This window comes from Cygnus atratus, chromosome 4 (genome assembly GCF_013377495.2).
Source record: "Cygnus atratus isolate AKBS03 ecotype Queensland, Australia chromosome 4, CAtr_DNAZoo_HiC_assembly, whole genome shotgun sequence".
NCBI classification, from domain to species: Eukaryota; Metazoa; Chordata; class Aves; order Anseriformes; family Anatidae; genus Cygnus; species Cygnus atratus.
Genome location: NC_066365.1, coordinates 15,832,630 through 15,847,028, shown reverse-complemented (window position 1 = coordinate 15,847,028; position 14,399 = coordinate 15,832,630). Strand labels below are relative to the sequence as shown.

At 39.8% G+C, this 14,399-nt stretch overlaps 1 protein-coding gene across 1 annotated transcript in view; it reads left to right on the top strand.

The window, feature by feature from the left end:
* CCDC158 (coiled-coil domain containing 158) overlaps positions 1-14,399 on the top strand; it is a 50,872-nt gene that overhangs the window by 22,034 nt on the left and 14,439 nt on the right. Inside the window, exons 2-8 of the mRNA XM_035541663.2 lie at positions 6,208-6,535; positions 6,962-7,044; positions 7,328-7,438; positions 8,618-8,732; positions 11,597-11,716; positions 13,172-13,369; positions 13,827-13,840. Coding sequence (XP_035397556.1) covers positions 6,208-6,535; positions 6,962-7,044; positions 7,328-7,438; positions 8,618-8,732; positions 11,597-11,716; positions 13,172-13,369; positions 13,827-13,840 — 969 coding nt within the window. The remainder of the gene's footprint in view (positions 1-6,207; positions 6,536-6,961; positions 7,045-7,327; positions 7,439-8,617; positions 8,733-11,596; positions 11,717-13,171; positions 13,370-13,826; positions 13,841-14,399) is intronic.

The following is a 14,399-nucleotide window of genomic DNA, read 5'->3' as shown; positions in this document are numbered from 1 at the left end:
TGAAGAAGATGAACTCAGGGTATCTAAATTCAAAACTGCTGATTTTTCTCTCTGCACCTGAATTTTCACCTATCTGATGTAATGGCTTTATCAATGACCTTGATGAAATAACTGCTTGAATCAGGAACCAAGAATCAATAAAAAAGGCTTATCACAATATCGCACCAAAAATTTGCAACATGTGAGTTGTTGTTACGTATGGCTTTATAACTGTAACACCCCTGAGGACATTTCAGCAGTAGCAAGCCCTGAATTTCTATATAGTACCATAAGGTTTTCCAGAAAAACAGGCTCAGTTTGTACTCTGAATGCAATAATTTATCAGGATGCACAGAAGTAGGCACATCATAGATGTCTTCATTCTAAATTACTATCAGATTACATGAACATACGGAATTATCCAGTATTATTAGCAATGGCTAAAGGCGTTTCCCTTGTTATGGTTCAGTTACAGACTTTCCAAATAAAAAGAGGGAAGCACAAAAGGCTTGGGGAAACCATCACCTCATTTAATTGAGCAATTGTGTGGTGCTTATCTGTATTATGGCAGACCGCGGGCACAATCAGACAACTTCAACACATACCCACCTTCTGGGATAAGAGATCTTTGTGCCAAACTATTTCTTGCAACTGCTTCTTGCAAAATGGATTACAGCTGAAGTCACCCAAGGCATCAGAGCACATCACAGCAAGCTGTGGTAACATGGTCCTCTACCTGAGCTCATCATGTGAAGTGCTGGCAAAATTCTGCAGATATTTACATTTGATATATGGGATATGAAAAAACACAGCAGGTAGGTATTCTTTTTTTTTTCCAGATAGATTCTTTTTCTAGCTATTTTTTTCTGCTCAAAAATAATTTTATTATTTAACAAATAATGCCTTGAACCCCATCTGAAATGGCTGGTGGGTATAGCCCAGGTATTTTAGAGTTAGAGCCTCAGCTAGCATAAATTATTCAACTACTTTCCTCTGAAGCTTTATACCTCACTCACAGTTCATAGTCCCCTCGGGGGGGGGGGGGGGGGGGGGGGGGGGGGGGGATTATTTTAAACACCAGAATTATATATTTGCAGTTTACTAACAAACCTGTGATTATTCTTAATTTTCTTAAAAAAAAAAAAAAAAGGAAAAAAAAAGGGAAGTATTTCAGGAATTGCAACCTAACAAGGTTACCTACTCCCTATGCGTAAGCAGTGTTTCAGGGGTGGTAGGGGTAAGCGGCACGACCACGAGGCTGGGGTGCTCAGGACCTCATTTTGCACAAAACGACTAAGGGGAAGAAGGAAAAAAAAAAAAAAAAAAGCACCTGCAACCTGCACTCAGGCGAGGTGCTGCTCCGCAGAAAGCCAAAGCCCTGTTGGCGGAAAGCTATCAAGTTCCCCACCGAAGCCGGGAACGTTTTGAAGGATGCTTTGTGGAGAACCTAAAGGCTGGATGAGGCGTTTATTGGCTGCCCTTCCTGCACAAGACTGCCTCCAGAGGAGGAGTTTGTTCCCTAGGCTACAGACTCGGGCCGAGGGATTGGGGTAAGGGGCAGGTGGTTCCTGAAGCTCCTGCTGACTTGTGGAAAACGGACTCCACAATCAATAAGATTGTAAAGTAGGTATGTTTCTTCAGCGCTGGGTAGCATGGGGATTAGTCCCACCAAAGTCGTGCGTGCTAGATGTGGCAACTTGCCTTGGTTATATTCATCAAAGAGTTACGTATGCTTGAAGTTTCACAATGTGCCTATACATATTCATGACCTGTCCCTGCTTTACATTAAAATTAGTTCGAAGGAGTCATTTCCATAAGCTCCTCCCATCTGTGCTTGCACAATGTCTCCTGGTGGTGGTCGTCGGGGGTTGTGGGGATGAAGGTTGATGACTCTTCCTCGTCACCGCTAGTTGACCTCTTGTCTTTGCGCAGACTCAGTTGCTCCTTGGCTCTTGCCCATCCGCAGGACCAGTTTCTGCCAGTTTCTGAAGATAGGCTCACACTCTTATTAAGAGACTGACCTTGGTAAGGGGCCCAAGGCTTCTTGCTTTAGTTAACTTGCACAATGCACAACAGTTAGCAAAGACACTAAGTAGCATCCTAGTTTAATGCTGTCAGCGCTCTCTCTCTACTTGATAAGATTCTCCTAACTCCCTCACTCACTGCAAGCACGGGAGGGGCTCGGGAACCGGACCCAGACCCAGGCAAAACAGTCATTGTGAGTTCAGGGTCCCCCTCCTTTGCCAGCCCCCCAGCAGGGAGCAAAACTTCAGCACACTGACCCTGGAGGAGCAGCCCTCAGCAGGAGGTGTCATACGGAGCAGTATGACTTTAGCAAGCTGGACGAAGAGTTGGCAAAACACAAGAGAAACAAACCTCACCAATGTCTGTTAGAGGTAGGTGCAGCATCCTTTGCCTTTCAGTCTCAGGCTCTTCGCATTGATTGAACAGCTTTCTTCTCTCTTAAATTAAAATGGGATTATTTCCCTTTGAGAAATGGTTATGTATTTTTCTTCATAGTCAGGTATTTAAATACAGGAATATAAATAAGCTTATACCCAGAGTTTTCTCTGACACTGGTACTCTGGTGTTTCTTCTGGACCCAGTTCACACGTGGGTTTCTCGAGAGGTGTAACATGAGGCCTCTGTTGTAAACTGTTGTCTGTTACTTTGAGTAACTTGATAAGAGTTATATGGTCTGTTGAAATCTGTATGTTCGCTCCTAAAACTGAGATCCAAAATTGGACAATTGGCGACCTGATTTCCCTTACTGATCATGTGGTGGCTGTACACCCGTTCTCCCAGCAAGAATGGAAAATACCAGTCAGGCCATTACCTTCAGGAACTGAAAACCACTTTATCTCTGAAAAGTCTGGTGCATAAGTCAGAAGATTTTGATTTTACTCCTGACATAGCTTTTTGGTGGGATGCTTTTGGCTCTCCAAGCTTTTCTCTGGCGGGAGGAAGGTTCCTCACTGACTTCTCCCTTCAAGCTCATAGCCAGCCCCCACACCGCGATGTCCCAGGCCCTTCCCTGCCCTTTCAGTTGAGAGGATTTTTACCTCCAGCCTCGAGCATGGGACCATTAAACCTTCCTTCACCGTCCAGTGGCCATGAAGGCGGCTTGGCTGCTCTGGTGCCCCCGCAGGAGAGATCCCGTCGCCTGGGGCGGGGGGGCTGCAGCACACAAGCAGCCATTTTGTGGTGGCTGGACGAAGCGCTGGCCTGGAGATCTCCTCATGGTGGCCAGGTGTTGCAGCCCCTCTGTCGCTGAGGTGAGGTGGGTGTAGTGCAATTGCTCAAAGGGCAGACTCCTTCCTGGGGAGGAGGCAGAAGAAGGGGCAAGGTGACTCTCCTCACCGTGAGGATGTGGTCTTTCTGAAAGGACGCAGCCAGCGCCTGCACTGATGAGGTTGAGGAAAAAAAAAAAAAACACAAGTTGGAGAGGGTGTGTGCACAGATAGGAAGGGCTGGAGGGTTACAAGAGTGGCCGGATAGCTCTGGGTCTCCCTCATTGCTCGGCAGGGAAGGGGAAGGTGGTAGCCTGGGGCGGCCATTTTGTGTGTGCTCGCCCCCCCGCCAAAATGGCACCGCCCGTAGCTCCTCCTGGCCTCCGTCCTCACCACACAGAAAACATGGGGAGCCGTGATGGTTCTCTCTGGTTTAGGAGAAACTGTCCTGGCAGGAGCTGTTAATCACAATCCCAAAACTCTAGATACACAAATTGAGACTGTGTGCTTTGGCCTTCCACCAGACCTCAGTTTTTATTCTGGACATACCTGCAAAGCAGTTACGTGAGGAAAAAGATTGTCTTGAGGCAAGCAGGTTGGGATAAATTACATTTGGAGATGAGATGAGGGCAGATATTTATAGAAATGTGGTCTTCGCTGTTTCTTGCAGAAAAAGTACCTGGAAATCTTATAAGAAGGTGACAGTATATATGATTTACCACTTAATTGTTGAAAAACTTAACAGAAGATGATACCAAGTATTTACAAAACTGTGCATCTGTGCATTCATCCAGACAAAACAAAGCCTAAGACTTTATGAAGGAGAGGAATTATCTACCTCAATATCCTTGAATTTCTCCTAGTTAAAAGTAGAGGAACAGAATTCATTTTTATGATATAAAGTTGGTTCTTAACGTACTAGGAATTAATGTATTGATAAATATATTAGAAAATAAGGAGAATTATTTTTTCTTCACAGGTGCTGTTAATATGGGTGAGAATATCCAGGAATTAAGATAGCATACTTTTTTTTTTCTTTTAATTAGAGAAATCCTGTATCTGATATCCATCATTATGGTCAACACCATTCTTACAGAACATGGAAACAAACAGATGCTGAAGGTGTAGTCCTTAATACTAATGTGACAGGAAAGGCGTAAACACAAAATTTAAGGATATGGGTGCCCAAGGCAATCTACTGTGAGGGGTGAATTGCACTGATGATTGTAGTTTGTGTACTTTGTTTCTGTCCACTGTGGAAGGAGTTCTTCCATATGTCAGCAGGATTTCTGCAAAAATATCAGGATACAGTAAGGCCTAATGATAATGAATTTGCAGGAGCCCAGTGTCCTGGTTTCAGGTAGGACAGAGTTAATTTTCCTCCTAGTAGCTGGCAGGGTGCTATGTTTTGGATTAGAATGAGAAGAGCGCTGATAACATGCTGATGTTTTCATTGTTGTAGAGCAGTGCTTACACCAAGCCAAGGACTTTTCAGCTTCTCGCTCTGTCCTGCTAGCGAGCAGGCTAGGGATGCAGCAGGAGCTGGGAGGGGACAGACCCAGGACAGCTGACCCAAACTGGCCAAAGGGGTATTCCATACCATCTGACGTCATGCTGAACAATATATAGGGGTGGCTAGCCGGGGTGGGGGGGCCGGCTGCTCGGGGATAGGCTGGGCATCGGTCAACGGGTGGTGAGCAATTGCATTGTGCATCACTTATTTCGTACACATTATTACTATTAATACTATTATTATTATTATTATTATTATTATTATTGTTATTCTTTTCCCTGTCTTAATAAACTGTCTTTATCTCAACTCACAGACTTCACTTTCCCGTTTCTCTCCCCCATCCCGGAGAGGGAGGGGGAAGGGTGAGTGAACGGCTGTGTGGTGTTTGACTGCCAGCCGGGCTAAACCACAACACCCAGAATTATGTTTACTATTAGATTCAGAGTCATTCAGCAATGGAAAAATGATATTTGTGATATTCAGTGATTTTACTGTTTTGGGGTGGGTTGAAGATGGTGATTAGATTTAGTGATTTTTATATACACATTTGCGTACCTACTATTTGAAATTTTTGCCCAAAGAGGGATCGTTAATGAGTTTCAGAGTTAATGGTCAACTGAGAAGGATAAGGATGATATTTTTCTTTTCTAAAGCCTTGATTTACTGATTCACTCTGATGGTTCAAATCAAAGTGTCATCTATCCACTGAGTTGATTCCAGAAGCATCTAGTGGCAGATACACATTAAAATGGTTAGGAAAAAGTGATACGTTCCTTGGTATGCCTCTGTATCTTAGTGTTCAAGGACTTAAAATGTAAAGACTTTCTGAGTCTGGATGTCTCTCCCAACAGTCAAGTTCATTAGCCCAAAGGTTTACCTGTTTTTTTTTTTCTTTTAACCTGCTTATGCTTTTAGATTAAACCCCAAAATAACTGGGCAGTGTTGATAGAATATCCACCCCTCCCCGAAGCTGGTGCACCTTCTTCCTGCTTTAAAGTTAAGAGACTCCTCAGGGTGCATTTCCCCATGCTTTGCAGCTCTGTTTCCATGTAATCTTTCTCTTTAGTAGTGTTAATGGAATGAAAACCGAGATTTCTCAGTATGTGTTGATACACACAGAGAAGCAGTGTAACAAGTGAAGTGCGCAGACACAGGGACTTGTTGCGTTGTGAGGGGTTAGGAAAAGCTCTATGTGGACAGAAATCAACCATGCATGTTGTAATTGGGTCATCTGTGAATGTCACAGTCCTGCTATGCAATCACAGACCCCTCACCAGCTTCGTTGCCCTTCTCTGGACTCGCTCGAGCACCTCGATGTCCATTATATAGCCAATGAGACTACAGCACCTTGGTTTAGAAAACAGCGTATGATCTAGTTGTGAAAAACAGCAGTTAATCAATAAAAGCATTATACTTTTTTGTCAGGATGAAAGTTGACATTGTGAATCCTGTTTTCTAAATTATTTCTTTGATTTCTGCGTTCAGACAGAGGGAGTCCCAGAGCCAAGAGAGTGTAAAAATACAGCTGAAAACTACTACTGAAGAAATGGAAGCTGCTAACCACCTGCAGGAGGAGATACTGAGGGAGGCTGACAGCCAAAATGAGCATAGGAAAAAGATGGTCCACAGTCATGAGGAAGTACTTCTAGAACTATGTGGTATCCTAATGTATTACGAAGACAGTACAGGCAAGAAACTCCACGAGCATGGGAATATTACCAGCTTGCACATCCACAAAGTAAGTACAGCGTTTCTTGACATCCTGCGGGATTTAGACTCAGAGTTGTCATATCTCAAAGAAAAGGTGGTTCTGGTATGTGGAAAAAGTGCTGTTTTTCCTTCCAGTACTCATTCTGTGTTTTTGTTTTTTAAACTGGCCTAAGCAAATGGTTCATAGCTGTCCAGAAATGGGAGTTAGCTCTAGCTTCTTCAGTCTTAAGTAGGGCTATCACGCAGCTGATGCAAGTGGCACATCCTGGATAAGCTAGAATCTGTACCAGGCATAGAGAGGCATGAAAGCCGTTTTGTAGTTAAGTCAGCAGGTGCAGGTGTGCCATGTTGCACTGGCACATTCATACCTGTCTCCAACTTGAGACTGGGTATTTTGCTAGAATTTAACCTCTGTTTTGTAGTTTTTTACGGTTCAAGTTGGAAGCGGAAAGAAAGGCATTACACTTTGAAAACTACTATTTAGTCTGTGCTTTCTTTAGAGGTTAGCATTGTTATCTGTTTAAAATAGGTGGAAGAAGAACTGGAGTCATTGAAAAAAGATTCAAAGACCCAAAAAGAACTTCTGCTTCAGCAACATCAATCCAGATATCTGTTCTCCAATTACTTATTCATAAAGCTATTTAAGTAGGCAGTTTTTCGCATGTACCACACATCATTTTATTCTGATGATCTAAATATCCCAGCTATATACGTGAGTTATACAGTAGCAAGTTCAAAATAAATGTGTGAATAACTTAATGCAATGTATTTCATTTACAACAAAACATCAAAGCAATTGAATTTCTGACTACTGAACAATATGATTACCTGTTCAGTGGAGAGGTTATTTTTTGCCAGGACTAAAATTGTAACCAGTATTTTCTTTTTAAAACAGGATTGAGCAACTAATAAATGAACATGAACAGGAGGTGGCAGCACTAACTGCTAAAGCTAAGAGTGCACATAGCTACGCAAAGAGTATCCAAAGCCAGATGGAGAACGTTCAGTATGTTTATTTGATTATAGTACAGAAAATGTTAAGAAAAACCTTAATTTGAGAGAGCTTATTCTTAGAGTATACCAGCTTATGCTGCTGGTATACTCTATGCCCTACTCTTCTTTTTTTTTTTTTTAATGTCTGAAACTTAGGCAGTCCTTGCATAAACTGTAGAATGAAGAGAAAAAAGAAAAATGAAGAAATAGGGAATCACGCTATATAGAGGCAAAAAGTAATGCATTAGGCAAACTTTGAGAATTGGCACACTCGGGGACTGGTTTGGTTGCTGTGGTTCTGAAGCAGCACCAGCAAAGTGGGTGGAAGTTCAAATTGTGGCTCTAGCTGTCAGCTCTGTTTTTGCCACCAGCTTCTTGAATGATGTATCTCCAGTATCGGAGTTGTGAACAGTTTTTGTAGACTACCTGGCTATAGTTAAGAGCTGTGGTTGTGTGCAGTTTTAGGTGTCTGTATTGCACCGCGGGCTTTATCTTCTATACGTTCAATGGATTCAGATACAAAATTAATTGCCAGTAACATTATCTGTTGAGTCACAGACAAGACTGAGTAAACAGTTGGGCTGTTTGCATAAAGGTACAAATAAATAGTAATGAGGGGTAATTTTAAATGTTTTTCATTTGGGGGGAGAAAAAGATATGTTGGTACTGTTGACTTTGGCAATAATTGAATGAGAAGAAAATTATACTGATTCTCACCAGCTACTTGGTGACTTAGAAAACAGTGTTCAATTACCAATTAAAAATCGAGGACATGCCGTGCAGTGCTGCAAACTTAAGATGAGACTTAAACATCGGTATATATATTATGACTGACCTGCATGGTTGAAAGTGAATAGCTGATAGCAAAATGCCTCTGAGTTCAGCTTATGGAATAGTTGGGGTGCATTTGAAAGGAGACTTAGCTTTTTTACAATTTGGTTTAGGATAAAAGAGTCATCATCAGCAATAAAAATCATTAAGACTTGAGTCTGTATGATTCCGTGTGAGAACTCTCAGACAGCAAATCTGGCCAATAAGACAGTATATTTTAAATGTGGAATGATAATCGACCGTGAATGATAATCGTACTTTAAAGCAGTAAGTTTTAGTGTTCTTACTGATTACAGCAAAAACAACCACAAATGTTTCATGCTTTCATGAACCTAATTTCTCCATTTAAAACATTTCTTAGAGAACAAACAAGGAAGCAAAATTCAGTGCATGCGCATCAAGTCAGTCACCTGGGGTCTATAGTTTCTCAGCTGTGTTCTGAATTACACGAATCTAGGAGGTTGTATGAAGACAAGGTGTGTATAGATTCGTGTGTTAAAAGTAATACCAGGTAAACCGGATATTTGGATGTGTAAAGTTTTCTGGACAAATCGGGAAAATCTTTTGGTAAGGGTTTGCTTCAGAAGAACTGAGTGGATAAGATAAATGATATTATCTCCAGCACTATTTGTATTATTTTTAGGAACAAGTTATATTTCTCTAACAAAAAGTTTTGCAGAATGCATTGAGAGCATACCAAAAATGATGCCTTCTGGAAATATGTAAAGTAATTTTGTGCTACAATCATCACTTGTATGTGCAGGACAAGAACATTCTTCCACTGTACCACTAGAGAATATACCAACAAGAAAGAAAGTGGGCAGTAAAAATAGTTACTTATTTGAGTTGTACTGCCCAGAAAAGTTCTCTGGCAATTTTTTTCTTGGGAAGTGCAAGAACAAGAGAGTATGGGGATTAGGGCAGCTCTTGAGAAGCATTCAGCTGTCCAGAAGTGCCCCAGTGTAAGTTAAGAATCCTAAAATTCATTGCAAAGCTTCATATCAACAGAACATAATGCAGGCAAAAAAAAGGCAGCTAGCCAGCCCCTCTGTCTTCAAGCCAATTTTTAGATCCCATTATAAAACAATTTTGACAAGTTACTTGCCTCCACAAAGAAGTGCAATTAGACCATTTTTTTCCAGATAGTTCCACAGAGAATTACTGCATACTGATGGAGAGAACTTCATACAGTCCTACCACAGAATCTCTGCCATTTCATAAACCACAGCATTTTATGTGCCTTTTCCAGATTATGTCCATTGCTTCATTCATTTACTTTGCTGCTTTGGATTCTAGTTTTATAAACCATCAGAATATCTTTAAATTCGTAACTATTTTTGGTAAAAGGTAATTCACGTTTTCCATAGAAAATGACCTGAAAACAGTTGCTCTCCACTTCTTTAAAAATTAGTAGAGCTGACCCATGCAGAAATGCTTGCTGGATCCAAATCCAGCTTAGATTACAAGTCATGAAGATTTAGGTATCCTTCTCCTACATGCTACTGGAAAGGGAAAGTACAGGTCACAGGAGTGCTATGAAATTTGGCACAGTTGATATTCTCTGATCCAAAAACAGTCTGAGGATGGAATGACAGGGATGTGTCAGGTCGAGCCTGTGGAGCCATGACAGATGTGCAGAGCAGGAATGACATTGTGTTTTATCATTTCTGTAGATTTTCACTTTTATCAGTTCCATTTGATTCACATGTATCAAAACTCGCGCTAGGCAATTCCGAAAGTGACTGTTTACAGCATCACAAGTGAACTATGGTGAACTGTAAATTAGTCTCAGTTACTATCTTTCACGCTCAAGGAAGAGTACAAGTTACAGTGTGCTTTTTGGGTAGGTCTGTGTACCTACATTTTGTTTGTTGTATTTTTGTTTTGTTTTGTTTTTACCTAAATCATGCAGTGTACATCATAAGATCATATCCAGTAAAAAACTATAACTGTAGTGTGTATTCCTTAAAATATATTCTCTTTCAGATTATCTATCTTATATATAACATGTAAAATTGGAAACACTGCATCAATTTCAGGCTATTTTTTGCAGTCTACAGATGGCATAAAATGTTGATTTCATTTACCTATAAAACAATAGACTACTGGTCCATGAATAAAAACTGCTTTTCAATAGGAAGTGCAATATTATTAAGTATTATTAGGTAGACTTCAGTGAAAGACAAGTTGATCATTTGATCTCAGGCTGTTATGTGGAGTTATGTCCGGGAAGGAGTGGGGCAGAATCTAAATAAAGCTTTTACAACTGTCTATCTGATTTAGAACAAGCATTTCTCCACAGCTTCTCTCATAGGAAAAAGCCTTCGCAAGTAAAGTTTTCGATGTGTTAGGTGTAAGCCAGTGTAAGTTGTTGATATCAGATACTTTTCAGCAGTCAGGAAATTTGATGGTTAGGTTTTGGATATAAATGTAAATATGTAAGTGTTCTGTTTGGATAAGCCTATGTTAATATCTTTCCCTTTATTAAAAAGGGCTGTAGACTGGCCTGCCATCTCATACCTGGCCAAAAGTTGCATCCTTCCACAGGAACTGTGTGACTATCGGTTGGAGCAATACCTGTTTGCCTGTAGATTTCTTGATGTATTTGTAGTGAGGGAATTATGCCTCACTGTCTCCGTTGCATAAAACCTGCCCTTGGGCCTAAGCGCTTCTGAAAAACTTCGCTGTATCTTTAAACAGAAGGTGAACACGTCTGGATAGCCTTGGAACCAAATTCTCCCTTAATTAGGAGGACCCTGTCCGAGGAGAACTTTTTCTGTCACTGCCTGTGGGAGCCCTCTTGATAATGCCATACGCAGTCCTTGAGCTCTGTAGAGGACATGCTTCAGGCTTAGGTTTTCTGGGGAAATACAAAGTAGTTGTGTAGGGAGGGTTCAAGGGAGAAATATCTAGGGCTTACTGTAATTTCTTCTCCTGATGGAGGATTCTAGGGGATCAGAGAAGCCCTTTTCTCAAAAAGGATTTCAGGCAAGTAGGGGAAGAAAAGCCACTGATGCTTTCTGCTGCTGCTTAGAATTTGTAGCTCCAGGAAGTCGAAGATTACTCGTTTTATAGGTAAGGAATTTTTGGAGAGTTGCACATCAGGGTAGAATCCAATTAATTCTCAGGAACCTGAGCTAACTCTACAAGGTAATTGAGCTTAGTTATTAGGGAAAAAAAATGCTATTGTGAATACACCTAGAGAAAAACTCTGTTCCATCAAAAGATGGCATTTAGACTTGTTTAGAGTAGAAGCTAGAAGAAAACTAAAAGAAAGCCAGTATGCTTCCTAAAGTAGAATATGTTAAGATAATTCTTCATGAATTTGCTTTTCATTTAGATGGAGGATCTTGAGAAGCAGTTGCACCTAGCTCATTCTGAGGTAGCAAAAGTTCAGAATGAACGGGATCGATACAACCAAGAATGTGGAAATCTGAATGACCGGATTCATCAGTTGTTGGTGCGAGAAGTGATAGTGTTGAAAAAAAAAAAACCTTGCTTTCTAAAAGTGTCACCTTACTTTTCTCATTTGCACATTGTTTGTTTCCAAAGTGTGACAGCCCCTTTATATATATAGTTAATTTTGAGGATTATTTTTGATTAGAAATTTGGATTGGCTGTTATGACGATTTCCCAAAGGCCTTTGACATTCAGAATTAAGGTTAACTTTGTCATAATTTCAAAATGCTTGAAAGTGTGGAACCTCACACTTTGGATCCCTGTGTTAAGGAACTTTAGTCCCTTTAACACATATTTTGTAAGACATGCCCAGGATTTTTGTAACAGCGCTAAATGTTCCTATTTGATCTACTGAGAATATTCACAAAATGAAATGCAGTTAAATTTTGCCACAAAGCATTGGTTTCATAAAAACTAGCTTCATGCTCTGTAATTACCCTTTTCTTTAAATATAAGATTACTCTTTAAAAACTGAATTTTGGGAGGTGAATTTACATGGTTTCATTAGTTTTGTTTGCCTAATTGGTGTTACAGTCCTTCTGAAGGAGATGTTGAAATTATTTCATTCAGTATGGTGTTCTCCTATTCAAGAATATGTTAAGTAAATCTTTTCCTGCAGTTTGCTGGAGGAGAAGACTGGAGCCAGCATAATGATTGCATAGTTGAATGTTAAGATACTTTTCTAATCCTTTTTTTTTCCCTTTGTTTTTAGTTTGTATTTCCATTCTGCCATTCTCCGAGCTTGCTGCTTTGTTCTCTACTTCAGCTTTAACAATATACACATAGTCCTAGCTTCCAAAATAATAGCAAAAGTCCTTACTAATAGAAATGTGTATTGATAATTCAGTTTGGCTACATTTTTAATTCATATTTTTGATATTTGTAGCTAAGAAATGTGGATGTCAGTATTTTTAATATTATTTACATTTTACATTTATAATTTTAGTTATGTACTATTAGTATTATGTTTGAGGGAGAAAAGAGTTAAGCTCTGGAGAATATGTAATAAACTACTGCAGGAAATGAAACAAGCAATGAACAGTTCTCATTAATGGTAAGGGTGGATATTTATCACAGAAGCCTTCCTTGGTATGTAGCGTAGTGCTTTATTGTTTTTCATTTGAAGTTGGCACAATATAATATCTTTTCATTTTGCTGCTTATATTGATTTTAGGATAGACATAAATGGTATCAAAGACTTCAGTGTTGAGATTGTACATAATTGAAAATAATTACAGAAGCAATATGTAAAGTTGAAAGTTATTGTTTTGTTAGGAGAAAACACGTAGGAGGTGCCAGACTAGTTTAGCCAATATTCCTGTCCTCTGTTAGGTGTAAATCCATGTCGTAGTTGGTATTCAGATATGTAACCATGTAATTGGAAGTTGCTAATGGTAAGAAAATAACAAAAAATCCAAAACATGATTCAAGGTGGGAAATGAATAATTTCTTGTAGACTGAACTTCATGGAAAAGAGGTAGAATTAAGTCTAGAAAAGGAGCAGAACAAGAGATTTTGGGATCGGAACACTGACAACAGCATGACTGTTGATAATCTAAGGACAGAACTAGATGAGAAGAACATGGAGTTGCAGCTCATTAAAAACATGGTGAAGGAAATGAGGATTGAACGTCAGGGACAAATGGAGCAACAGGTGGGTGAGCCACTGCACCACGATAGCATTCGGGATGGAAAGTGCACTGACTGCAGACTGCACCAAAATTTTCCTTCTAAAGTTGCAGATACAACATAGTCAGAACCTGCAACTTTCTCTGTTACTTTGTCCAGTCCAGCCATCATTTCTCTTTCTTAATGGGATACTGGAAGCATTAATTTTACATTTGATTTTTGGCAGTGACATAAGCCTTAGGAAAAAAAAAAAGAATGTTCTGTCAATAGTGTGGTTTTGATTGTAAACTTCCAAAGTAACATTTTGTAAATGTTCAAAAATATGGTGCTGGAAGAAGAAACAAACTGTTGAAGGCTGTATTTTTGGTAGTAAGCTCTGCTGTAAAAATAATTAGTAAATTAAAGGCCTTCATAATGCCTTACTTTATATAGTTCTTAATGAAAGCTTAATGACATTCTGTGCTCTTGACTCAAAATCTAAGCTGAATGCATTGCAGTGTTAGGCAGAACTACTACTGATAAAGTAGACTCTTAGACATTGAGCTAAGACTCAACACATTGAGCTTCAAGACATCAGCCTGTCAAAAATGAGCTGTAATTAATTAACCCGCTGCCCACTGGCAGCTCCGCTGGTTATTTTACATTAAGAGTAAAGATGAAGTTGAGTTGGTTCCCTTATGTGCTTTTTCTTTTTTTTTTAACCAAACCATGGGCTTGTGCTACCTCACATATCTTTCTACATTTTCCCAGTCCGTTTCTTCTCCTTAACATCGTCCTACCAGGAGGTTCATTCTTTCCTTCTGTTTCTATTCTGTACTGCTGGCAATTCCTGAGTCACAGTACTTAATGCTATATCTGGTGAAAGTCTTGTGAACATTGCTTCCTGCAGGAATAAAATCAGCAATAATTTTTTCATGTGTATATTTTTTTCAATTTACAGTGCAATTGGTCAATTTTTAACACTTAAGTTTTTTTTAGCCCCAGCTGCTCTAAATTTTAAAGTACCATTTTTTCTTTTTTTTTAATCACAGAAAATTAAACATACTAGACTGATG